Source organism: Episyrphus balteatus, chromosome 2, assembly GCF_945859705.1.
Source record: "Episyrphus balteatus chromosome 2, idEpiBalt1.1, whole genome shotgun sequence".
In the NCBI taxonomy this organism is placed as follows: domain Eukaryota; kingdom Metazoa; phylum Arthropoda; class Insecta; order Diptera; family Syrphidae; genus Episyrphus; species Episyrphus balteatus.
Genome location: NC_079135.1, coordinates 5,623,879 through 5,649,863, shown reverse-complemented (window position 1 = coordinate 5,649,863; position 25,985 = coordinate 5,623,879). Strand labels below are relative to the sequence as shown.

The following is a 25,985-nucleotide window of genomic DNA, read 5'->3' as shown; positions in this document are numbered from 1 at the left end:
TTAAGTGCTTTGGGTAAATAAGTTCTTGTAAATCGCATTTTTCCAGTTTTTTTTTTCTTCAAAGAAGGTTTTTTAAGAACGACTTTTTAAATTTAAGTAGTTTAATAATTGCTATTTTCGGTATTTTTACAACCCATTTTCTGTTCTTTAACCCTCTGTCGGCACACGGGTGCGAATTTGGCAGAACAAAAATTAAAAGTGGTCACAAAAAAGTGTCTTTATAAGGGTGAAAATATTTTTTTTTTGAATTGTGAATACAATATTCGAATTCCTCGGAATATTCTACATCAATTTCATATATGATTCTCTGTAAAATAGTGAGATCGAAAAAAGTTCTAGCGACATGAAAAAGTATAAACCAAATTCGCAAAAAAGAGGTGTGCCTACAGAGGGTAAATTTCGATCAGTGTAAATAATTATTTTGATACCGCTGCACATAGCATAGCGCATTTTGTAGACTATAAGACTTGAAAGAATTTAAAAGTATTTTTTTTTTTCTGATAGTGTCTATCGTCGTCTATCGAATGAATGTCATGTCAGAGTCGTCGATAGGTTTGTTTAACTATAATTAGATTGCATTGCATTCCAATTGAAAAAAAAAAAAAATATATATCTCTCATTGAAAGAGAAATGTATTTTATTTGATTTAAATCGAACATCAATTGAAATGTAAACATTTAACAGGTAACAAAATAAATTTAGTTCCCCTTGCATTTACAATGTGACGGTTGTTGAATGGTTAAAGGAATGTTTTGTTTTTTTTTGTTTTGTTTTCGAAAAGGAAAGAAAAAAAACGTGATTTTCAAGTATTTAGCGGAAAAATTCATTGATATATTGTCAAATTGTACAAGGTTTGATACTTGAAATTCTTTTAGTACAAGTTTAAGTTAGTACACAGGATATTAGTACTTAATATTGTATTTGTATCGATGATTTTGTATCTTGAATTTGACACAATTAACACGTTAAAACGCAGTAAAGAAAGTTCCGCCTCTAAATTTGAAATAATTCTAAACAAACGTGACATCACTAAAAAAAAGCTGAGTCAATATGTACTTTTAGTTCTAAGATCTGTATAAACAGTTTTTGTTCACATTCCATTACAATCATTTTCATCTTATTTCACGCATCATAAATACTTTTTTAAGGTGTTAAAAAAATGATACATCCACAATACAAACACTGTTCAAAGTCTCCCTCACCCAAAAATAAGTTCCTCAAACAAATATTTATAAGCTAGTAATTTAAAACGCAAAAAGACTCTACTTTTCATTCAATTACGTTCGATTGTTACAAGATATACGAAGTCGTATTTATTTATATAGCTTGTTGGTTATAAGAAAGTTAAGCCTATTAAAAAAAAAGAAATAGAAAACAACAAACATAACACACAAAATTCAATTGAAATGGGTTTGGAATTTTCTTTTGTCAATTAAAAGTTTATGTACAAACAATATTTTTCTAATATTGATTCACGTAATCGGAGCTTTGATTGGGGTTTATTTTCTATTTGAACTTTGTGGGTTAAAAAGTTTGATAGCAAAGTATTTCATAAGCTGATTAAAAAGTTTGCTTTTTTTTATATTTATTTCTTTTTAATTGACAAATCTGTTGAATAAATATTTTTATTGCATGTAAATTGTGGAACTTGTGATTTGATTGCATCTTGGTTTGATTTAAAAAGGCTTTTGAATGCATTTGCATTGGAAGATCAGAATGATATTAGAAACAAAGTTCTTGTTCTCGATTTTGGTTAATATATGTAGTTTGTTCATAATATTGTCGATTGCATAAAAGCTAAATCAATCAACGAGTTGGATAATATTTTTAAGATGTTGCTGGTTTTGAAAATTGTTCCAAACAAAATCTAGTTTCCCTTTTTTCGATTTTTAATTTTCGAAAATTTTTTTTTCAACTTAAAAAGTGTTCTAACTACTGTTCGAAAAAATTAAAATCGTAAAATTTGTATAGGTACGTAAGAATACCGCTTTCGAAAATGTTTTTCAAAAAATTAAAAAAAAGTCTTTTCCTATGTTTTAATTTTTTGTTTAACAAAGATTTGTATTGAATTCCAGGGTTAGAAACAGTTTTCCGGCTCTAAAATCCCCGTTTTAGATCATTCCGGAACAAATCGTTAACAACCTGGAACAACTTTCAAAATTAAATATTTCAAAAAAGGGGAATAACTTCACCCACTCAATGTCGTATAATCAATGTTTTGAAAATTGTGCGCATTTTAATGACTTAAGTGACTGCCCAAAATTTGGTAGGTATGCAAAGTTATAGTTATTAAAGTATATTTAAATCGATTAATAAAACTGTTTTTCCAAGCCAATTATACGAGTTTTTGAAGTGAAAACTTCTTGAAACGAAGAAGCGACATAAAAAATCAATTGATTATAACTTTTATGTTTTAATAGATAGTGTACATAAGTAATAAAATAGACTATAATTGTACAAAATTTCAATTAGAGCACAAAAAAATGATTGATTTAAGCATGCTGATTTTGATTTGAGCATGCTGATAATATAACCTTTCATTTGGTATATCACACATAACGGTACGTGCTCTACAAGTTACACAATCTTAAATTGAAAAACTTGAAAAATACTTCAAAACAGCTGTGGAGATCTGTTGCTGATGATCAGCCACCAGCAGTGTAGGAAGTACCGTAATCTCAGTTTGAAATTGCGACATGGTTGGCTTTAAAAAATTCTTACTTTTTTTGTAGGCATCGTAGAAATATGATTCATACGTCATATAAAAGGTGAAATAATGAGCTTTCAAGTGATGAAATGAAATTTATTATAGGTTGTCATTTAAAAAAATTGAAAAATTGTTAGAAGAGAAGATTGTTTAAAAAAAAATTCTATAGTGGAGTAACTAAAGCTCAAAAATTGGCAATATTAGGGAACCCGGCCGAACAGCTTAGATTTTGATGATCTTTTTTTTCAAACGTCGGTAATTAAAAATACTTTAAAGTCTATAGATTAAAAATTGCCGGTGTTGCCGTTTTGATTTTTTAAATTTAATTGAAGATTTTTGTGAACGAAAACAAATTTTTTTCAAAAATTTTTCTTAAATTTCATAAATTAATTGATGCCAAAAGATTGTCTAGGAAATTCAAGGAAAAAAAATATATGGGAGTGAGGGACAATCTTCCATAGTTAAAGCGATAAATGCAATTTTCTTATTAATTGACTTCAAACACAAAAAAAAAAAAAAATATTTGAACACAACGCCAACACCTACAATATTCAAATATACATTTTTTAAAAGCTAGAAGCTTAGTCATATATGTAAAATTAAAATTAAGTTAATTGAATGAACGGCTTTTGAAAGAATGGTAATTGAACTCAGATTTTTGAAAAAAAAAAAAATTATTGAAAAAATTTTAACATGTCGTTTTTAAACTTGGTCGTAATATAAAATTCATTTATATTCAAATTTTTTTGGCCGCATTTATTATGATTTCAAATTATTAAAGGAAATGTCAATATGTATTACGGTTTATGAAAAAAATCAAAAAGTATTTCATTTTCGAAGAACTTTTTTTAATAAAAGTTTTGAAAAAAAATGTAACATATGTATTTTTTTTTAAAAGTTCAACATCTAAACATAAAATTATTTTTTATTCATTTAATAACCCTTACTGTTGAAAGTTAAATAGCAAAAATTTAAAGTTCCTATTTACCACAGTCTTTGAGAAAATTAATTATTTCAATGCAAAAATTCAGTTTTAATAAAAAAAAAACCATTGAAATTGAAGTAATTTTTCATTTTTTTTCAAAAGTGTGATATATTTTACCGTTTTTGCTTCGAAATTCAACTGATAATATTTATGGCCAAAAATTTTTTTTAAATAAATTCATAGTTTATTAGAAAAAGTTTGGAAAAAAGTCATTTTAAATTTTTCTAATAACATTTTTGGGGACCATTTTTTCAAAAAGTCTTGATTAAATTTAGTGGATTTAAATTTAAGAGATAAGAATGAGCTTCTGGCTTTTTAAAAATGTATTTTAAAATATTGTAGGTGTTGCCGTTGTTTTCAAAATATTTTTTTTGTGTTTGAGGTCAAAATGTTAGAAAATTGCATTTATCGCTTAAACGATGGAAGATTGTCCCTTACTGCCTTTTATATATTTTCCTTAAATTACCTAGAGAATCATTTGCTATCATTTGTTTTATGAAATTTAAGCAAAAAAAATGGTTTTAATCTATAGACTTTAAAGTGTTTTTAATTACCTACGTTTGAAAAAAAAAATCGTCAAAATCAGAGCTGTTCGGCCGGGTTCCCTAATAATTTGCTTTAGTTACTCTACTACTAGCGCTTTTTGTTGTATAGACATGGTAGTTATAAATATTTTGAGCTGATACAATAAGCTTTCAGATATAAAATTCATTATAATTTGTAATAAAAAAAATGGTTTTAATGGTGTCAGAAGAAAAAAAAGATTTTTTTTGCTTTTTTCATGAAAAATGATTGTTTTGAATTAATTATTCTTTACTCTTTGCGCATTGTAAAAAATTTAAGTATTCTTTAGGAAAACTTGTAAGCTTTTTAATGGTGTAACTTTTTTTTTCGAGAAAAATGATTTTTTAAGGTTTCACTTCTACCACGTGTGAATTTCACACATGATTTTTTTTTCTGTTCTGATCGATTAAATCTTGAATTCGCCGCATGTTTCACTACTTATTTTTAGTTTCTGTCTTTAGTTGTCACTTTGAAAACAAACAAGTGTTTATGGTTTTTTTTTTTATAAATATCTTTTCGACACCTGAAAGATTTATGTTATTTTCTTCTTTCAATGTTCTCATTTGATGCATTTTTTAAAGTCGAAAATGTAGGTATTTCTAAATCCACTTTTAGATTCAACCAATCAGATGTTTTTTTTTTTTAATCGACAATCATCGGTGTGTCTGTTCTGTCAATCTATTTTCAGAACACGCACCATTTAAAAAAAAAACTCAATAGTATTTTGTTTCTTTTCTTATAAATACATCCGTAGTTCCTCACTCCCCCCCCCCATCCAACCCACACAACCACAACATAATGTGCAATGTCAATGTTCTCAAAACATAAAACAACCTCTCTTCCTCTCTTTTTTACATTAACATTCTTTATCTTCGTAAACGAGTAGCATACTCTCAATCTCATCTCAACCCATCACTGATCGAGGAATTAAAATTGAGTGCGTTTCTGTTTTTATTTTGTTCATTTTGATTTATATTTTTTGTTTCTTGCGTATGAAAGTTATTTGGCCTAGTTCTCTGTTCTTTCTATGTTTAATGCTTCGTTGGCCATTTCTGTCATGACAGAGTAGGTACCGGATCCGGCATGGCGGCCAAGCCACAACACCGCGCACAGCAGCCGCTAGCTGCTGCTGGCCATTTGTTAATGAAATTGAATTAAGTGTTCTAATTTAAACAAATTCTCATGATCGATGGCACTTCAACTTGACATTTAACACGAGATCAATACCGAAAAAAAAAATTGATATTGGAAAGTAGAATTCAAATAAATTAATGATTCATTAGAAAAATATAAAAAAACATTCTTTTTGGACAAAAAAACAAAAAAAAATTAAAAAGAAAGAAAAACAAAATTACTTTCAATTTTGACCATGATAATTATGATGGCTGGCCGCCATACCAAAAATGGGTGTTGATTAATTTGATCGTAAAATGTTGATTAATATCAGAAAATTTGTAAATTTTGGTTTTCTTCAATTAATTTTTCTTTTAAAATAAATTTTTTTCTCATTTTCTGTCAAAAGTGTAGGAGTTAAATGTGTTTGTTTTTTTTTTAATTTGAATTTTTGGAAGCAGCACGAGCCCTAAAATGATTCATGATTATTGCGGTTGTAAAAAATTAAAAATCAAATCTGTTTTTCTTTTTTTTCGAAATTAAAAAACAAAAGTAGATTTTTTTTTGTCTATTTATGTAGCTGGCGTCAGTCAGTGAGTTTAAATTTGTTTTTTATTTAAAGCCATGTGATGTTCACAAATAAAAAAATGAAAACAGATAATGAAAATTGGTGTTTCATTTTGTATAATTTTAATTTAATGTTCAACTTAATAATCACTGAACAGTTCAAATATTTTTATTTTTTATTGATATTTCTATGAATAGACAAAAAATATCTAAGAAAAATGCACTTGTGTGTGATAGAATGTTATTAAAATATTTTTTTTTTTTCGTTATCAATAATAAAGCGCATTTTAAGTATTAAGGGATCAAATGGGTATTTGCTTTTGGGAAAAAAAAATTAATTAACTTGGGAAAATACGAAATTGAATGTTTGGCTTGTATCAAAAAATAAAAGCAGCTGAATTTTTTACTGAAATCAAAAATCTGTATATACTACTGAATTTTTTTGATCACGAAAAAAAACATGCTGAAAACAAATTGAAACTAAGATTTTTTTTGCTTAGTCTTTTGCAGAGAAGACTTTCGGCTTAAATTAAGCGGACAAATCTTTTTAATTCCTTGAATGTTGAATTTTTAAATGAATTCATTTAATTTAATAAGAAAATCCTATTTTAGACTTCAAAATAGGTTTGTTTATGTGAAGACATTTTAATTTAAAGTGAATTTCCATTTAAAATAAAGTGCAGAGTATATAATTATACTTGAACACAATACGTTATCTGTTTAAATTAACTTAAATCGCTTTTGGTTTGAGGTAGAATCATATACAAAAATTATAAAGAACTTTAAAATTACACTTTTTACATAATTTTTACCTGAAAATTGTGTCCTTTCCAGACTGCTGATTTATATAGTAGATGCTTTGATAAAAATTAAATTGATCATTACGGAAGCTTAAGTTGAAGCTTTTTTATCAAAATCTTTTAATATCAATTAATATGTACATAGAAATAATGAGAAATCTTTTCATTTTTTCGAGTTTCTTTAAAAGAAAATACGTACCTATTTAAATGAAAATAAGTTAATTTTTAATTTAAGAGAATTTAAACGGATTCTGTTTATTTTAATAAGAAATCTTATTGTTTTAAACAGATTAAATTTAAAGTGAACATCATCTTATTTTAAAATGACTTAGAACTTACATTTCAACTTATCTTTTAATATTTTTTACCTACCACTTGTCAATTACCCTTACACTTGTCACTCTTAACTCACCGGCTGCCATTTGTCACTTATCTCTTTTTACGTTTGGAAATGATTAAGGAAGTAAAGCTTCAAAAATACAAAACATTGATAAATGCAGTCAGTTTAACTGCAGTTTATTAGTTTTACTCTTGACTGTAAGTAAATGCTTTTGTATGCTGGAAGTTATTTTTAAATATTTGGAGTGTGGAGTAAAAATTGATCAGGCACACTTTTGTGTATGTAAAATTGACTGTGCTAGTTACAATCCTATTGTATTTTATATTATTATTCAAACAAGCAATGGAAAGCAAATGCACATACTTAAAACGCAATAAGTTTGTAACTAGCACAGTTGAACTAAACAACTGCAGTCTTTTTTGTAGAACAGCCAATTTTTGATTAAATACGAATTTATTGAAATTTTGCAAACATTTTTATTTTATTTTACTAGTATTTCTCTTAAAATAAACTTAAACTTGCTCAAGTCGCCATCATTATCTCGATAAGAAATTCTATCCGGCTTAATTTTGATCAAATGCACTGAGTACAACTGCTAATAGTTTTTCACTCTCTTTTTGCATAAAATTAATCCATTTAACTGCGATGATATTACCATAATTTACACTTTGCTGCAACTCATAAATTTACAATTGAAAAACTCATTAAAAACATCAATTTATTATATAATTCATCTTCATCGTCACTTTTTTTTTTCTGCTCATTTTTTTTTTGTTTACTTTGCATATTTCTATTTAAACTTGCTTTACAGCAGCACTTAAAATTAATTGCATCTTAGTAGTATAGTTTCAAAAATTCACAAGACCCACCACACCGCCAAGACTATCCCACAAAAAAAAACTTTAAACTGTAAACACATCCCTTTCTATCTTCTTTATACTCACATAAACAAGTAGTTATATAGAGGATAGGTATGCAAATATACCGTCATTTTTATAAGTGACAACCAACATGAAAACTCTCTTAACCAAAAAGTGTATAAACAGAGTGAAAATAACTACCATTTCCTCTCTAGAGATATGACAGTTTAATGAAACTATATACGAGAATGAGACTTGAAACAATCTACTACCTGCTTCCCCATATACGAGTACCTAATACTTTCCACACTCACACATCAGTAGAGAAAGATATGCTATACTATTCATTCCGCAAAAATGTTTTGCTGTCACTTAAGGCTGTCTTCGCATAATGTGTCGCGTATACTAACGCTAATTGCACAGATCCTCATATCCAATCACCTGGAAAGTCAGGCTTTAATAAATTTTCATACATATATTCGTAGAAATGCAAAATTGTGTCTTGTGGGGACAGTAATTAAATTGTGGTGTGTTTTCTCATTTATACACTTAGAGAAAAAAATGCAATGAACAATGTTATATTGAGTTTTGAATTTTGCAAAGCATTTTTATTTAAAGTGCGAATTTAGCATTTTGTTGCAAGATTAAAACAAACTCATTGCAATTTTGCATTTCACAACTATTGTAAACAAGTAGGTACTTTTGCGAAGAAAGTCTTGACAATTTTCAAATAAAAATACATTAAAACACTGTACGAGTAATTTGCAAAACGTAAGCATATAAATTTCCTAAAGATATAGTAAATATGATGCAAAAGATTCAAAACCCGAAGCACTGCGAAATTTTTCTGTTTTAATAGCAAACATTGCAAGCTTCAAAACAGACAACTCTTCACTTTCGCAACTGTACTGCATTTCGAAATAATGGTTCGTATTTTGTTCAGTAATGTTTGTACTTCGCAAATCTATTATTTAGTGACTTCATAAAAATAATTTTCTCTAAACGATTTTATTCCTAAATATGTAAAACAAACTGCGAAGTTCATTTGTACTGAAATATTAAGCCTATTGGGGTGTCCAGAATTTTCAAAAGAATTTCCCTTTCAAAATGCGAAACGTAAAGCAATAAAAAAAATATCTTTCAAACTGCAAAATGACAAATACGAAATAGAAAAAAAGCATTGCAAACAATTTTGAGGTTAAAAATGAATGCAAAGTATTCCAAATGCAACGCTGAAACATGCGAAATTATAAGGAATCAATTGCAGAGTTAATTTTTGCAAATAATGTTTTCGCAACCCACGCAAATACAATAGATTTTTTAATTTTATCTGAAGGAAATTTCTTGCTAATTTAATTTCGCATTTCTGCGTCTGCGATTGCATCTTAGCAACTCACAACTTTTTTTCTTTGCTAAGCTCAACTATCAATAATTTGCGAAAGAATGGGTGATAACGATATGCATAAAAAATAGTTCATGCTTGTACTTGAAAAATTGTAAAATGTTTACAAATAATTACCCTTCGCAACTATCAATTTCGAAACAATCTTAATTTTCGTTAACAAATATGAAAATGAAAATGAATGCAAAGTATTGCAAACGCAATGCTGAAACATTCGAAATGTGAATCAATTGCAAAAGAGCTCAGAACTTTTTTTGCATTTCTGCGAAACCTGTTGCATCGATTGCAAACATTAAAAGAGCTTACAAAACTAAGAAAAAAAAAAAACACGTAGCAAAGCTACAAACCAATTATATTTTCAAAAAAAAATTCTTCTTAGCAACTCATAACTTTTTTCTTTGGGTTGAAGTCAATCATACAAAAAATTTCAGTCAAAAACTAGAGAAGCAGGCAAAGTAGTTTTTAATTTCTTTAAACGATTTATTTTTATTGCCTAGCTCCCTAGATTTGCGAAACGATAAATGCGAAATAGAAATTGATCATAAACAAAGAAAAAAGTGCAGATTTATGTAATAGACATAAAACTGCGAAATGATATTGTTTCAATTGCGAAATTGTATTTGTCATTGCGAATAGCCAAAACAACAAAATAAAAACTTTGCAATGATGTTTTTTTCTCTCAGTGTACACAAAACTGTCAACTGTAGTGAGTTACATTTTATGGGAGGCTCTTGACTCAATTACAAAATTAATTGCTCCTCAATTCGAAATCAATTAAAATGAGTTTCAAATTAATGTTGTAAGGTTTTGTCATTCGTCTTCTGCTGTGTGACTTGTTGCCATTCATAAAGTGGCGCGACAATTTGGCGATGCACGTTTTTTACGAATGCCAACCGTGAGTCGCCTGCCTATCTGGATTTCGGTTAGTGGGATTTATAATTGCTTTGACATAGTCTCGTGCAGCAGCAACAAATAATGCAAAACTTTAAAAATTATGTGTGTAGGTTAGAATGAATGGCTGATGATGATGACGATGATGATGAAATTCGGTACAATTTATCTAATTGAAAATACAATTCACGCAAATTGTTATTGACAACCTATCAATCAAAGTTTGCATACCTGTCTGATCAAAGTCTGTCAAAATGGGGATACTACTGATTAACTCTCTATTCTATAACCTACCTTACAAGTACTACAGACATAGGTTAATATGTGATGTCTGATTTTTTTTTTTTTTCGTTTTTGTTCATTATGTCTGCGACTTTGGTTTTTTTTGTTTGATTCTAATTCTGAAAGCACGCGCAATGGTTTGAATGCAAATTTGTTTGTTTATTTATTTTATTTTTTTTTGTTAATTTTTATATTTAACCTCCAGAAAGGCAGTTAAAATGAAAATAAATGCATATAACGAATGCATATATGTATGTTTAAATATTTGCCATGACATAAAAATAGAGGAATTCACTTTTTCATTAAGAAGAATTATTTGCTTTTCCATTTATATTGTATATTTTTTTTAATACCTAGGTTGGGTATATTAATTTTTTTTTTCTGTTTATAAAAGAGAAGGTTTTTTTCGGACTTGTTGAAGAGAGGCTTTTTTTTTACTTTTTTGCTTTGTAATTGAATATTTTCATTTTGAAAATGAGCTAAAGGGTTTTGCTAGTAGATAAAATGGTAGAATTAGTTGAGTTAGCTAATTGAGTGCAACAGAGCAAGTGGGCTTTTTGTTTTTGTTTTACAGTGCGTTCATGGAAATTAATTAAAAAATTAAAAACAATTTTATTTAAAAAAAAAAAATATGTTGTAAACTGTGGAAATTAATTTGAACTTTTAAAAATGTCAAACAGTGACCTTTGTATATTTATAAAAAATATGACGGATTAAAAAAGGGTATGGAAATTTTATTTCACATAGACTTTATTTTGACATGAATTTTATAAATTTTGAACGCGTCAAAAATAGAGCTGTATCAAATCGTATGTATTCGTTACTAAAATGCGGGTATTTGCTTCAGTAACGAGTAACGAAACGTTACTTTCTAAAGAGTATCGTTACTCGCATGTTTCGTTACTGGGTACTAAGCAATGAGGTAACGAAACATACGAGATACGAAACATACGAGTAACGACCCCATTCCAATTTCAATACTAAATCATCCGATATATGAGATACGAAACGAAGCATCTCGTATCGATATCGTTACCGTAGTCGGAATGCTAGCTCCAGATAATTATCTGAAGTTTACTTTTGTCTCGATAAAAACAGTAGTGCCAAGGTATAGTTGAGTTATCGATAATAATTTATACAGAAATATCAAAAGAGACGTTTTAGTATTTTCTCTATGTGGCCGAAATATACCCATGCCGCAACCAATGTGTTTATGACCTTATTGTTAATGGTCTTGAAATGTAGCTTAAGAATGTACAAAAGTGTTTTGGTTTTTGAAAAAATGTTTTTAATTTTCAGTGCAAAATTTTCAACAAAAAAAAAAAAAAAAGCCGAGAAAACGAGGTTTGAAAATCACTGTCAATAGAAAAAAAAAAATCATGTGTGCAATTCACACGTGGTAGAAGTGAAACCTTAAAAATTATTTATTTCGCAAGAAATAAAAATCGAAAAATTTACCTTATTTTATTCCATCATCTTTAAATCCATATCTTTTATATGACAACCTAATAACTTAAATAATAATAAATTTTTCTATCATCTGCAAGCTTTTTATTTCACCTATTATCATGTTTCTACCATGGCTACAAAAAAAGTAAGAATTTTTTAAAGCCAACCATCTCAAAATTTAAAATTGAGATTACTGTTCTTCCTGCACTGACTAATGGCTGGTCATTGGCAACAGATCTCCACACGTGTTTTGAGGTATTTTCACGTTTTTAAATTAAAGATTTTGTAACTTGTAAATCACGTACCGTTATGTGTGATATATTAAATGAAAGTTAATATTATCAGCGTATTAAACTCCACAGATATTTTGAGTTATTTTTCAATTTTTTCAATTTAAGATTGTGTATTTTGTAGAGCACGTAACGTAATGTGTTATATATCAAATAAAAGGTTATGTTATCAGCATGCGTATTAAAATCAAACTTGTATATGCACTAGATCGAAAGATATAACGTGTGTAGGAAAAGAACATCTTTTTACTGTTATCTCAGAATTTTGAACATGAAATTAAATGAAATTTTTTTCAATTATAATTTATTTAATTACCTATCTATAGTACAAATTTCATTCATCTATCTATTAAAACAAAAAAGTTATAACAAGTTGAAGTCGTGTCGCGTTTTCGTTTCATCTTGTTTCAAATCACTACGATACTAAAGAAGTTTTCACTTCAAAAAATTATAAATTGTTCGACATGGTTGTATTGAAGTGTGAATATCCCGAGATCTGTGCGATGTACTTTTGAATTAAAGGTCTCTAAAGAATTGTGATAAGATTACTGAACGGATATAAACAAAAAATTACCAAAGTTTTGTCGAAAAAATAGAAAAAAATAAAAAAAAGTTTTCACGTTTGATAAAAAAAATCGAAAAATAATCAGTATAGCTACCTTCAAACTCTTATAACATGAGAACGCCGCAACTTAAATTAATGTTTATGGCTTTAAAATGTAGCTTAGATTATACAAATTGTTTTTTGGTTTTTTCAAAAAAAAAAATTTTTCACCCATATCAACGTACGAAACATACCTACTTAAAATACCAAACATACGAAACGTATCAAATACATGAAATATACGAAAAGTACGAAACGTACGAAGCATGCGAAAGTAACGAGTAACGATAATATTGATGCGGGTACTAGTATCAAAAGTAACGTATACATGCGGGTACTCATTTTGTCGTTACTTTTACAGCTCTAGTCAAAAACATTTGATAACTCAAATAAATGTATTAAACATTTTTATATCTATTAAAATTATTTTAATGAATTTATGCTTAAAAAGTTCACCCGAAAAAAAAAAAACAAAATACACAAAATTAGCACAGAATTACTTAAAGAAAGAGTTAAAACTTCAAAAGCGCTTCTAATTCTAATATAAGTCTAATTAATAAATTTGCATCTAGAGAGCTCCACATTCAATTTAATAGAACCTTAAATTATAGCCTATAATCAGTAAACTAGAAAGACGCATCCATCGATTCCACACTTAACAAATTGTGATAAGTTGTTTAGAAGTTATGATGGAAAAGATGAAAAAAAAGTAAAACAACAAAAGTGAACAATTTTTTTATGTTTTTTTTTTTTACAAAATTCGTATTTTTTTTTCTGATCGTCTTGGAAGTTTGACTCAATTTTTAATTCTTTCGACAAAGCCGTAATTAACCACCAATTTTGAGCAATTATTGTTTTTAATAGAGTTTTTCTAATTCATAAATTGTCAAAATATCTGTCTGTCTTTATAAACAGCTTGTATGAAATCCATACACGAAATCATATCTTTTTTGAATAAAATTGTGGAACGTATTCATTCACTATCTTACACGAGTTGTTTTTCAATTTAAAAGGCTCAAAGAATTTATAAGTTCCCCCCATTTTAATTCACTTTTTGAATCCAATTAGTTTGTTAGCCATATAACTAGTTGCCTATATATAAGAAAAGCAAACCCTTAAAAGTCGGTAGCCTATCCCCATAACAAAACATAACCCATTCTTTTTCTTTGATTCTGATCTAACATTCCTACGTAAAAGAGAAATGCTGTAACTCTTAACCTAAGAACATGTAATTCTAGGCATAACCCTTGTGTAAACCTTGAACGATATCTTTTTTTTTATACTTTATATGTGCTTCTATTTCATACCCATATACCTTTTATAGAAAAAACTTTTTTAATTGATATGAATAAAGAAAAGTTTTTCTCTAATTTGTTTTCGTTTTTAGTTTTTTTTTATGGTTTCTCGGTTTCTTTGACGTAGTTTGGTCATTTTAGCAAATAACTCATGATATGGTAGTTAGAAGAGAAGGTAGATATTTTAACCCCTTTCAAAGGGTTAGCTGTTGGGTCAAAGTGCTTTAGCCATTTCTAACCCCGGCCTTAATCTTTACTTTTTTTTTTTGTAATTTCGTATAGCGTAGTATTTCACACTATAAGGGAATAGTTTTTATTTTGTGTGTTCTTCTTTAAATTAGAACATGAATGGATTTAGATTCTTTATATGCCTATATCGTCCATTGTTTTGATGATGTTGATTTAAATGAGGTTTGTAGAGAAAATTAATTGATTATAACGACCTAAAGGTATAATGTTTGTTGGTTTAGCTAAATTGTAAATTGGTTTAACGGGGTGTGGTTGGAGGGATTTATTTGTAATTAAATGCAAACATAAATTGACTTATTTTACTAATCGGTAGTCAAAATGGTTTATATTATTGGAAATCATGAATGTACAAATTCAAAAGTCTTAGAACTTAATAAATTTAGATGATTCAAAGAAAAATTCAGATCAATTTTAACAGTTCTTTGAAAGCTTAAAGAACAGAAAAATATTGACAAGAATCTCTAATTTAGAATGCCTACACAAATTCTTTTGAACTTTTAAATATATACGTTCCAAAATCTTTTGCTCCATATCGATTTAATAAATTTAATTTTCTCTTTCCTTGTGAAATAAATAATTATGTATAGGTATCTTCTGCAAAATCTTTCAGACGAAATTGAAAAACCTGGGAAAAATGAAATTTTCGAATTTATACATTCCACATTCTCTATTTGATGCAGAAATAAGTTGTTGTCACCTTAATACTTTCTGGCAATACATGTGAAACATTTATATTTTATTTCACGACAGAAGGCTCAAAATGCTGAAAGTTCACTAATTTTTACTTAGAACCTAACCTATCATGAAAAGAAAATAGAAATGCGTTCCACAATCGAATATATTTTTTTAAATTTAGAGAAAGTGAAAAGCTTAAAACTTTAGGAAATATACAAAGTTATTTCCGTGAAATCTTTAAATTTACATTCAAGACCTCAACATTATTTGTTTGATTATAGTAAATATACTTCGGATTAAGTAAATACTGAAGTTAAAATATTGTGGAACGCAATTCTTTGTATGTCCAAAAGTGAAATTTGAATCCTTCAATATCATATTTCACTTAAGACTTCATCGGTCGGTGAAATGAGATTTTGAATGCGTTCCACAATAATTGTTCACGTTCCACATTTTGATTCTTTAAAGAGAAAACTTATGAAAAAATAATTCCAATACCCAGTTTGAATAGAAATTCGGCAAATTACGTTTCACTTATGATCGAGTTCACATTGTGTGATTAACTCCAATATTTCTTTTGTAGCTTTGTATATTCTCCTTCTTAAAGTTGTAAAAGAAAGTTAAATTAAACGTATTGTCAATATTTCACTTTTCCTTGTTACTCGTATTTCAATTTAATTCGAATTTCTTGGACTGAACTGTATTTTAGAGAAAACATTAAAAAAAAAAAGATTTTAATGTCAAAATTATTTTTGTACGTTTGAAAATTATTGTGGAATGTAAAATTATTAACTTCAAGGTTTTTAGGTATCTACTCATTTCTTCAAGAAATAATATTAAACAATTCTAATGTCTTTCTTTTATTTTTATTTATCATTCCAGAATCTGTCGTATCCAAACCGTTGAGCGTCGATTTTGCTAACAACTTATCATCATCAACCACTGCCAACTTGAGCTGCCATCAGCATCAACTAACACAACAAAACCAGAGACTCTATTCTGGCCTTAAGTCTCAATATCCGTCGTTGTCTACGTCATCGTCGTCTAATACTAATCCATCAACAGCAACAATATCTTCCAGTCATCCAACAATAAAAAAATCAAATCTCTCATCGTCGCGCATTACAACTGAACCGGCCTACTATACCGATGAATACCTCCGAATTCAGACGTCTCCTCCACCATTACTAAGTTCTACCGCAACTAACAGCGAATCACCATCAATCAATGAAAACTATCGCAGTGTCTATGCAACACCATCGAAATTAATAATTGGCGATAGCAACGGTCAAAAGTTCTTCCCGAAGAGTCCAACAGCGACAGTGGCGCCACCACCAATTGCAGCTAAGCGAACAATATTTCGCAATAGTCCAACATTACAACAACAATCACAACAACAACAAAAATCAAATAAAGGTGATCTTCCTTATTTATCCCGATCCTCATCATCATCTGCCATTTTTGGCCAGATCGATGACCTATCTTCTCGCTCTGATCTAGACCCTGCTGAGGTAGGCCCTAACCAACATTATCCATCAGCAACGGATACTACCGTCGTCCCTAGTGCAAGTAGGAGTAGTAACGCCGGTAGATTTAGCAATAAGAAACGTGTAGTTAGAGTTCGTAGTGATTCGCGTCCAATCAGCGCCCTCTATGATATAATATGCAAAGAAAAAGGCATCGAACTAGATCAGGAACCAATGACAATGAGTAGCAGCGGTGGTGTAGTTGGCATTGACAGTGCTCCTCCTTCGTCGGTTGACAGCAATGCAACCGTCGACCGACTTCATTATCAGGATAATCACTTGGCTGGGGAGCCGCCACGCCCCTCGCCCCCCACATCACAGTCTAGTCAATTGAATTCGTCGGAGAATTTAAATACCGTCGCCAATCGTTATCGTAGTCGACCGCTGTCATATCAGGATGACAATCGATACCATGGCGGCGGCTCTGACAAAGACTATGGCAATGATAACGGTGCTCAAGTCTACAACAATAGTCGCCTTCAAATGAAACCCGATATTCTAACGACATCATCGTATTTAGCTAGTGAATTGAATCATCATTATCAGCAGCAGCAGCAATTCGATCATAATCATCATCCCGATCATCATTATTACGATCCACATAATTCAGATCATCTTCATCATCATCCACATTCACATTGTAACGAGCCGAATCTTCCTAGTAGTTGTGTAGATAGTAGTTTAAATAATTATCGTGACAGTAATCGTAATAATGAGCTGAATGATGTTAATGTAGCAGCAACAGCAACAGCAGGTGCTAGTGGCAATCATCATCATCATCATCAACAACAGCAACAACAACATCGTCCGGCAGCAACAGCAAATGGACATCACATGCAACAGATGCCTCCGGTGGCGGCGCCAAGACCGACACCAAGATTATTCCGTGACGAGAAACGACGCTTTACCGATGGCATTGTGATGGATGCTGCCAAAGCTAGTGTTACGGATATTGGAATTGCAACAACAACGGCAAATGGAGCCGGAAGTGATGGTGATAATGGACGAATGGGAAGTCAACTTGGACGAAGGTAAGCATTTTTTATTTTCTCTTCGAAAACTTTAAATTGTTGTTATAGAATTGATATTGTATTTTTTTTTTTTATTCAATTTGTGACCCTTTTCCCCCTACCTGCTAGAAATCTCATTTCAAAGAAATTTCAATCGAATTTTTTTTCATGGGTCATGCTTTTTTAAATCACATTCCATTAAATGTGTTGGAATTATTTTTTTTGATAGAAATCGGGTATCTTTCCTTAGAGCCTAATATTTTGTGTTTAACCTTTGACAGCACCAATGTTGCAATTTTTTAAACACATAAGTTTTAAGTTAACCAGTGCTGCCATATTTATTTTCTGGCAGATAAAAAAAATTGATAGGAGCTTTTTTTTTCAGCAAAAGTCATTCTAAATCGATAGACTCGGTAGTCGGTACTGATAGCTGCAAACTGCTGATAGCAAGGACATTTCGAATAGAAAAAAATCATCAACTATTTTTTTTAACTTCTGTAATTTGAAAGAAAAAATGATTTCCCTAAAATTCAATAACAACACTGAGGAAAAAAAACAACTTAAAATCAATGAAAACTATGTTGATTCAACTAATTTTCGGAATGATTTTCGGAATGATTTTGCGTTGAAGATCGAAAATTTTAAAATCAAAGTAGAATATCGTTAGTTTAAAGTGATTTATCGTTATAAAACATCTATTATTAAAAATAATCTTTTTTATCAAAAAACAAAACCGACTTCCATGGATCAAAACTGGGTTTTATGGTATTTCTAATAGTTCCTATGGCTTTAACTAAAATGGGACCATATTGCAGCCACCAGCTTTCCAATTCAAAAAGAATTATCAAAATTGGTTCACTCAGCTCAAAGTTATGAGGTAACAAACATAAAAAATAAAAAAAAAAAATAAAAAAAAAAATACAGGCGAATTGAATACCTCCTCCTTTTTGGAAGTCGGTAAAAAGAAAAAAATGGTAGCTACTGGTATATAAAACCTACAACTCTTGGGTCACTAGGCTAATACTTTAACATCGTGCTATCTCACTATTGGAAATAAGGGTGATAAAATGCAACAAAAGCTGAAGTCTGTTGTTTCAATTTTAATTTAACAACTCAACTGTCCCCATAGAAACTCATTATAAAACCTTATACGTCCATCATTATTCTCATCAACAACTCTATAAGTCCCATGAAGCCCATTGGATTCATATAATTTATTTTTTCCTTTGCCACCAGAGTCCAATGAGTCATATATGATGCATACACATATTTTCATAAAATAGAATTTACTGTCCCCATACAAACTCCTTCAAAATCATCCCTACGTCCAGTACTTTTTTTCAAAAATAAGCATTACTATTTACAAATAATGCAATTAGAATTGGTTTCTTACCTGAGTAATTGGTAAATATTGTTTAAAAAAGGGTTTAGTTTTATGCTCCTATATGATTAATGGACGTATGATATTTGATTTTCATCTCCACAAGTCCAATGAATCATATAGGAGCATAAAACTAAACCTTTTTTTTTAACAATATTTACCAATTACTCAGGTAAGAAACCAATTCTAATTGCATTATTTGTAAATAGTAATGCTTATTTTTGTAATGAAAAAGTGAAAAACTGACATTGATACCGTATAGGATAAAAAAGTTATAACTTATAAGTGTCAAATGGTCACGGAAATCAGTTTTTCACAAATATCTCGCGACCTATTTCTCGGAGGTCATCAGAGGGCATTGTTCGTCGTAAAACTATATACAATATAATTTTCTCTATAAAACCAACCGTTTCGGGTGTAGAGCGCAGAGAAGATGAACTAGATTGCACTTACATACGAAAAAACACATCTTTTTGGTTTATGTTGCTCAATTTTTGAGGTTCTTATAGAAGCTGCTTATATTTTTTTGGTCTCATTTACTTATGATTATTATTTTTATACGGATTCTCTAAAAAAAGTGCAAAAATGTACACATTGAGATAAAAAGTAATAAACAAAAAAGAAAAAAAAAATTGTTTGGAAATTGTGTAATGTGTATGTTTCCCTAACTTCTTAACCCTTACAACAGCCTTGGGGAGTAAAAAATAAAAATTAAAAGCACGTATTAGTTGTTTGGCTCTCTAATTAAAAAAGTATTCATTCTATAGAAAAATTGGGAAATTAAAAAAGAAAGATAATATAATTTAATGTTAAAAATGTCCTAGCAAATTTTCTGTAAGATGAGTCGTTTCCGAGGTATTGATCAAAACGTATTTTTCAAAAAGGCTGGCGTGTGAAAAGCCGTACAAGACAAAACACATTATCAAGCCTCTTTTAATAACCCTGCATTCAAATTTTGATGCCTCTACAATTTTGACTAGATTTGTTTTTTCAGTCGCTGTACAATGGTGTTTTAATTTTCTTATTATGTACCTATACCTACCCATACAATAATATTGTGGATCGTAGTTAAAAAAATATTCTTCCATATGTTTACATATACCTTCTCCCAAAATAAAAAAAAAAATAAAAGCTTTTTTTATGAAATAACTTTTTTTGCTCAAACATTTTTCCAATTTTTTTTGCAGTTTGGGAAAGTATTTCCTCTTTTCCTACACATTCATGAATAAATTATGTTCTATAGCCATATTTTCATATAGCAAACACGTTTTTAGAAACACTTCTTTATGAATCATATATGACTCATGGACTCTAGAAACAAGATGCAGAAAATATTCTATGAGTCAAATATGACTCATGGGACGTGGAGTGATGAATCCTTCAAATAAACAAAATAATATTGAACGTAGAGAGGTTTTTTAATCAGATTTTATGGGGACAGTGAAGTTGTTTTTAGTAAAATATGTAGATGAGTCATATATGATACATGGGACTTTGTAGGCTTGTGACAAAACATATATTTAGAGTCACATGGGACTCATTGGACAGTTAAGTTGTTAAAGATGGTTCATGTTAGTTTTTTTCAACTTTAAATCAACGTTGAACATATTACATTTTACGTTGCTTTTTTTTCCCTGAGTGAACACTTTTACGATGAAAAAATGTTTTTTTATAAATTTAAAGAATAAGCTAACTTTAAACAAATTTACATAAAATTGCAGTTGCGTCGATAGGATCTTAAAGAAGCCATTTTTTTTTTAATAAATCGATACACATTTGAAAAATTAAGAACTATTACTATCCTTTAAATGTTTAACACAGTAAGAAAAAGTTTAAAGAGACTTAAAATGAGGTTTTTTAGCACATCTTAAAAAAGTTATTAATTAAGTATTCAAAAACAGAATAAATTTAATTTTAACCTATATAAGTTTTTCTTTGCATTTCATTGATTACTTTATTGGTTCCTACCTTCTCTTTCCTACCTTTTTATCCCTTTTATTTTTTCAATCGGGTAATTAAAAGTCATGTTCTTCGGAGTGTATAACTAAAATTAAAATTTTGGTAAGCTTTAAAAACAAAAACGATAATCTACTATAACTGCTATAAATTAAAGATTAGCGAACATTTTTCAATAAAAAAAAATATTGTTAAACTTTATCAATAAAACATTATTTAAAAGAGTTTTCGGATGTATTTTGAATGTTAAAAAAATAACTATACAGATATGTAACTGTTTTTTTTTTTTTATATTAAATATGCCAAAATATATGTTTTACAAGGCGTAAAATTTACAATTTTTCATGGCTTTCAGCAAAAAAATGCAAAAAAAAAGGAATTTTAAGAAGAAAAATTGGAAAATCATTAGAGCCGTTTTTTTTTAAATTCATTTTTGTATAAATAAAAATTTTCCAACATTTTTCAAAAAAAAAACATATAACACATAAAAAAAAAATTTCGATCAAATTCATCAACCCGTTTTCAAAAAATTGATTTTTCAAACAAAAATTTTGAAATATTTTTTAAAAATCCAAAAATGTGTTTTTGGAAAAATTTAAAAATTTTTATATAATGATTGTTTTAACGTTTCTGTATAAAAGATTTGGTGGAAATCTGCTTGGTCGTTAACGAGAAATTCATAAATAAAAAAAAAACCGTTCTAAGGCAGGGACCGTTAATAACGGTACAATTTTTTTTTTTTTTTTCAAAGGAAGATTTTAGAGCGGTTTTTGATCTCAACTTTTTTTTTTTTTTGTGCGAGTGCATAACTTGATAAATAGAATATAGTACCTATATAGCAAATACAAAATCAAGATACAGTGATGGAAAAAATAATAGAAACAACAATTTATACTAAATGAAAACTTTAATAACTCCACTAATGTGAGGTTTTGAACCAATTATATTTGTAATAGTTTTATGTTAACAGCTTTTGGTTTACTTTTGCCAAAACAAAATGTTTCAAAATTGTTATTTCCGCTGGAAAAAATAATAGAAACAAGTGTTTTATACTTTGATTTTGAGAAATACTTCAATTTTTTTTTTAATTCTAAAAAGGCCGTAATTAACTTTTTTTTAAGATTTTTAATGTGGTTAAGATTTTTATAGCCTTATATTTGTGCCCAAACGCGAAAACTATAGGTTTCTGCGAAAAAATCTTTACGCTTTTACAAAACATTAACTCTTCTTTCCCTAAAATATCCATTTTCTTCATTAATTAATATGAAATAAAATGCACGACTGGGGTCGCACGAACTTGCTCTTAGAGTTAAAGTTGCTTAAATTTTTAGGACTTTTTATATAGAAATTTGGAAAAAAAAATAAAATTCGTTTAAAAAAAAAAATAAAATAAAATCTGAAATTAAATTGCCCTCCAAAACAAGTATGCAGTTTTGATTGATATATTAACATGCATTTTTAGAAAAAAAATTTTCAAAATCGTTAGAGCCGTTTTTTTAAAAACTAATTTTTTATAAATAATTTTTTGGAAAAAAAGTTTAAAAATAAAATTGGTATGCCATTTTGTAGAAATCACTAATCAACATCTAAAAACAAAATTTCAAAAAAATTCAATGTCCCGTTTTCGAAAATTTGATTTTTCAAAAAAAAATTTTCAAAATTTTTTTAAAAATCCAAAAATTATTTTTTTCAAAATTTTATTTTTGGCTTATATTTAAATTATATAAATGCTTCTTCACAAAAAGTTTCGTTGAAATCGAATAAGCAGTATTGGAGATAATCGGATTTGAAAAAAACGGTTCTATGGCAGGTACCGTTAATAATGATTTTCAAAAAAAAATTTTTTCATTAGAAGATAGACCTTAACTTTAAACTAACACTTGAATTTTTTAAACAAAATCGTTGGAGCCGTTTTTGAGATATTTCAATTTTACTAAAATCGGTATATGACAAGTACCGTTATTTTTGGTCCAAAAAAATTAATTCCAAAAACCCCTCTGGAGAGTCGCCAAATAACGCTGCATACCAGGTTTGACATCAATCGGTCTATCCGTTTAGGCTGTAGCTCCTTATACAGACAGACAGACAGACTGACAGACTGACAGACAGACAGACAGACAGACAGACGGACTTCCGGGACCCACTTTTTTGGCATTGTCTACCATCGTAATGTCATGGAAAAATGTTATCTCAACTTTTTTTTTTTGTACGAATGCATAACTTGATATATAGTACCTATATCGCAAGTAAAAAGTGTTAAATGCAAGTGTAAAATGTCAGAAAATTCGATTGAATGAAACCATTCTTCAAAGAAATCGACGAAAGGTACCATTCCTAAGCAAATAAAAAAAAAAACATTAACAAACACTTAGTTTTTACAAAAAAAAAAAAAAAAAAAAACACCTTGGTCGTTTTAACTGGATGGTCTTTTGGTCCAATGAAACCAAGGTGAACTTGTTTAGACCCGACAGAAAATTGTATGAAGGCCAAAGAACACAGAATTCAATCTTAAGTACATTAAAAAGACAGTTAAATACGGAAGAGGTTTTCTAATTTTCTGCGTATGCTTTTCTTCATCTGGAGTTTGGCCAATCTTTTGTATAAAAGAAAAAATGTTTGCTATCCATTACTTCTGAATTCTGGACAATGTAATATTGCCATTCGCCGATGAGGACATGCCAATTTTATGGGAGTTTCTGCAGTACAATGACCTCAAGCAATGGGAAAAAATGGTTTCGCAACAAAAAAACTTAGTTTTATGGAGTGAACATCCTCAGTCACCTGGCTTTTACCCTATGGAACACCTATGGAGAGTTCTTAAGCAATAGATTGGTGACACTAGGTCTAAGAACAAGCAAGAAATATACAAAATGCATTATACTCTATCACTGTGCGAAATTGGTGGTTTCTATAGGACGATGTTGTGAGAGGATTTAAAAAGGAAGGTACAACAACAAAGTATTAAAAGAATAATAGCATTTTTTATAGAAAATCATTCTTTTTTTACCAAAAAGTATAAAAACTCAACTTTGTTTCTATTATTTTTTCCAGCTCAAATGCGCTGATAATTTTATTTTTGATTTTTTCAATGGTTTTATTGGTTTTAAAAAGAAGATTTAAAGCTGTATTTTTATAAAATGTTATGTTAAGTAATTGCACATATTTCAATTTTAACTTTGCATGTAAATACACATAACAAAATTCAGAAAGATTTTACAGAGCACGTTGTTTCTATTATTTTTTAACACCACTGTACTTCTTTGATCTTAAAACTTTTTATCGTTCTTTTTTTATCAAACACAAGGAAGTAAAAAAAGTATCAAACAAGAGTGGCATCACTTATAACAAAAAAAATCTCTTAATTAATTAAGCTAATGGTACCATAAATCAAACTTACTATTTAATTCGCTATTAAACATTGTATTTATCTCTGCTGACAATAAAATTAATTAGCAAAAAATTAAATCACTTAATAAATTCCTCGTCACGCCAAAAAAATGGCTAAAGTTTATGATTCAATATATTTTTTTCTATAATTATAAACTCTATCTAATAAAAATAAAATTAAAAAAAAAAACATAAACACACAGGAAACAAGAAAGATAGTTTATTACCATGTTTCTGTCAAAAATTATTATGTGGAATCACAAAATTCATAAAATTATTTGAAAATTCTACACACATTTTACAAATAAAGTCGTAATTTTTGAGATGAAAAAAAAAAAAAGAAAAAAGTAATAAATTCTTGGATTTCCTAATACACTATCACTAACTTGGCATTATTTTGTCAAAATTCAAAATAAATTTTTAATTATTACGGATAGTCTAGTAATAATCCCATTATTTTGAAGTTTCAATTCTAAAAATAAATTCTCTGTCTGGAACTAAATCAATAAAACTTTGAAATTAACACGTTGACATTTTAGGTTTTTTTTTTTTTGTTTACCTTTGTAACAGATTCTCTTGATCAAATAAATTTCAAAAGAAAACAAAACTAAAAACACCACAAAAATTTCTAGCTATACCTCGGATATGCATCAATTTCAAATAGACTTTGATAAATGACAGCTCATGCATTTTAGTTTTCTTCACCCAACAAACAACATCCAGGATGACAAAATTTCTGTTTTATAACTTGGTGGAAACTTGAAAAAAAAAAAAAATGAAACTATGTCATTGTGCCAACAACATCCAATGGATTTGTTGTGGGTGTTGGGAAATAGTTTATTACTCTTTTGTTGCATTTTGTTTTATACAATGCTACTACTACATCACTTAATAACTATGGACATTTTTATGGTGGGCCATTATTTTTAGAGGAGTGTATTAAATCCAGACAAAGTTGCACAGAAAATCTGTCAAATAGATTAAATCGTCTTATACGGACTAGTTAAGACAGAAGCAATTGAATTAATTGCAGAAACTGAACTGTTGTCGATTTTTCGATTGTCAAGTCCGAAATCAACAGAACATCAAAAGCTTGATGTATCGAAGTGGATGTAGCTACCCTTTTTTTATTACTATTGCTCCATTTACAAGATTGAATAAAGGAATTGAGCAAGAGTTTCGAGTAGAGTTTGTCGAATACTTGAGTTTAACAATCGTCTCAAAAGCACATTCGTGTGCACAACAGACGTATTTGCTTGCACATTTATTTATTTGTCAGGAGGGAACTCTACACCTTAAGAACATAAATGATTACCTTCGTAAAGCACTTAAATCAAAATGACACTCATATTATAAATGCACTTAATTGTTTCATAAATTTTGGGACTCCACTGCGTATACGCAACTTTTTATTTACTATGAAATTTTGCAGCCTATTAAATTATTACATCGATTACATCGAATTACTTTGATTTGATCCTGCTACATTTTTAATTTCAACCTAATTTCATATTTTTCATTTGAATCAATTCTTTCGTAGTGAAATAAACGGGTCAGTGATCCGAAACTCATAGACTTGCATACACTTCTCAAACTTTAATGGCTTTTTCTAAAAAATAACAACTTCTAACTTAACTTTCTAGTTTCTAGTG

General features: G+C 28.9%; 1 protein-coding gene across 9 annotated transcripts in view; it reads left to right on the top strand.

The window, feature by feature from the left end:
* LOC129909888 (serine-rich adhesin for platelets) overlaps positions 1-25,985 on the top strand; it is a 408,462-nt gene that overhangs the window by 198,993 nt on the left and 183,484 nt on the right. For all 9 annotated transcript variants that reach the window (XM_055987036.1, XM_055987033.1, XM_055987034.1 and 6 more), the window contains one exon: positions 15,956-17,630. In XM_055987036.1, the coding sequence (XP_055843011.1) occupies positions 15,956-17,630 (1,675 nt within the window). The remainder of the gene's footprint in view (positions 1-15,955; positions 17,631-25,985) is intronic.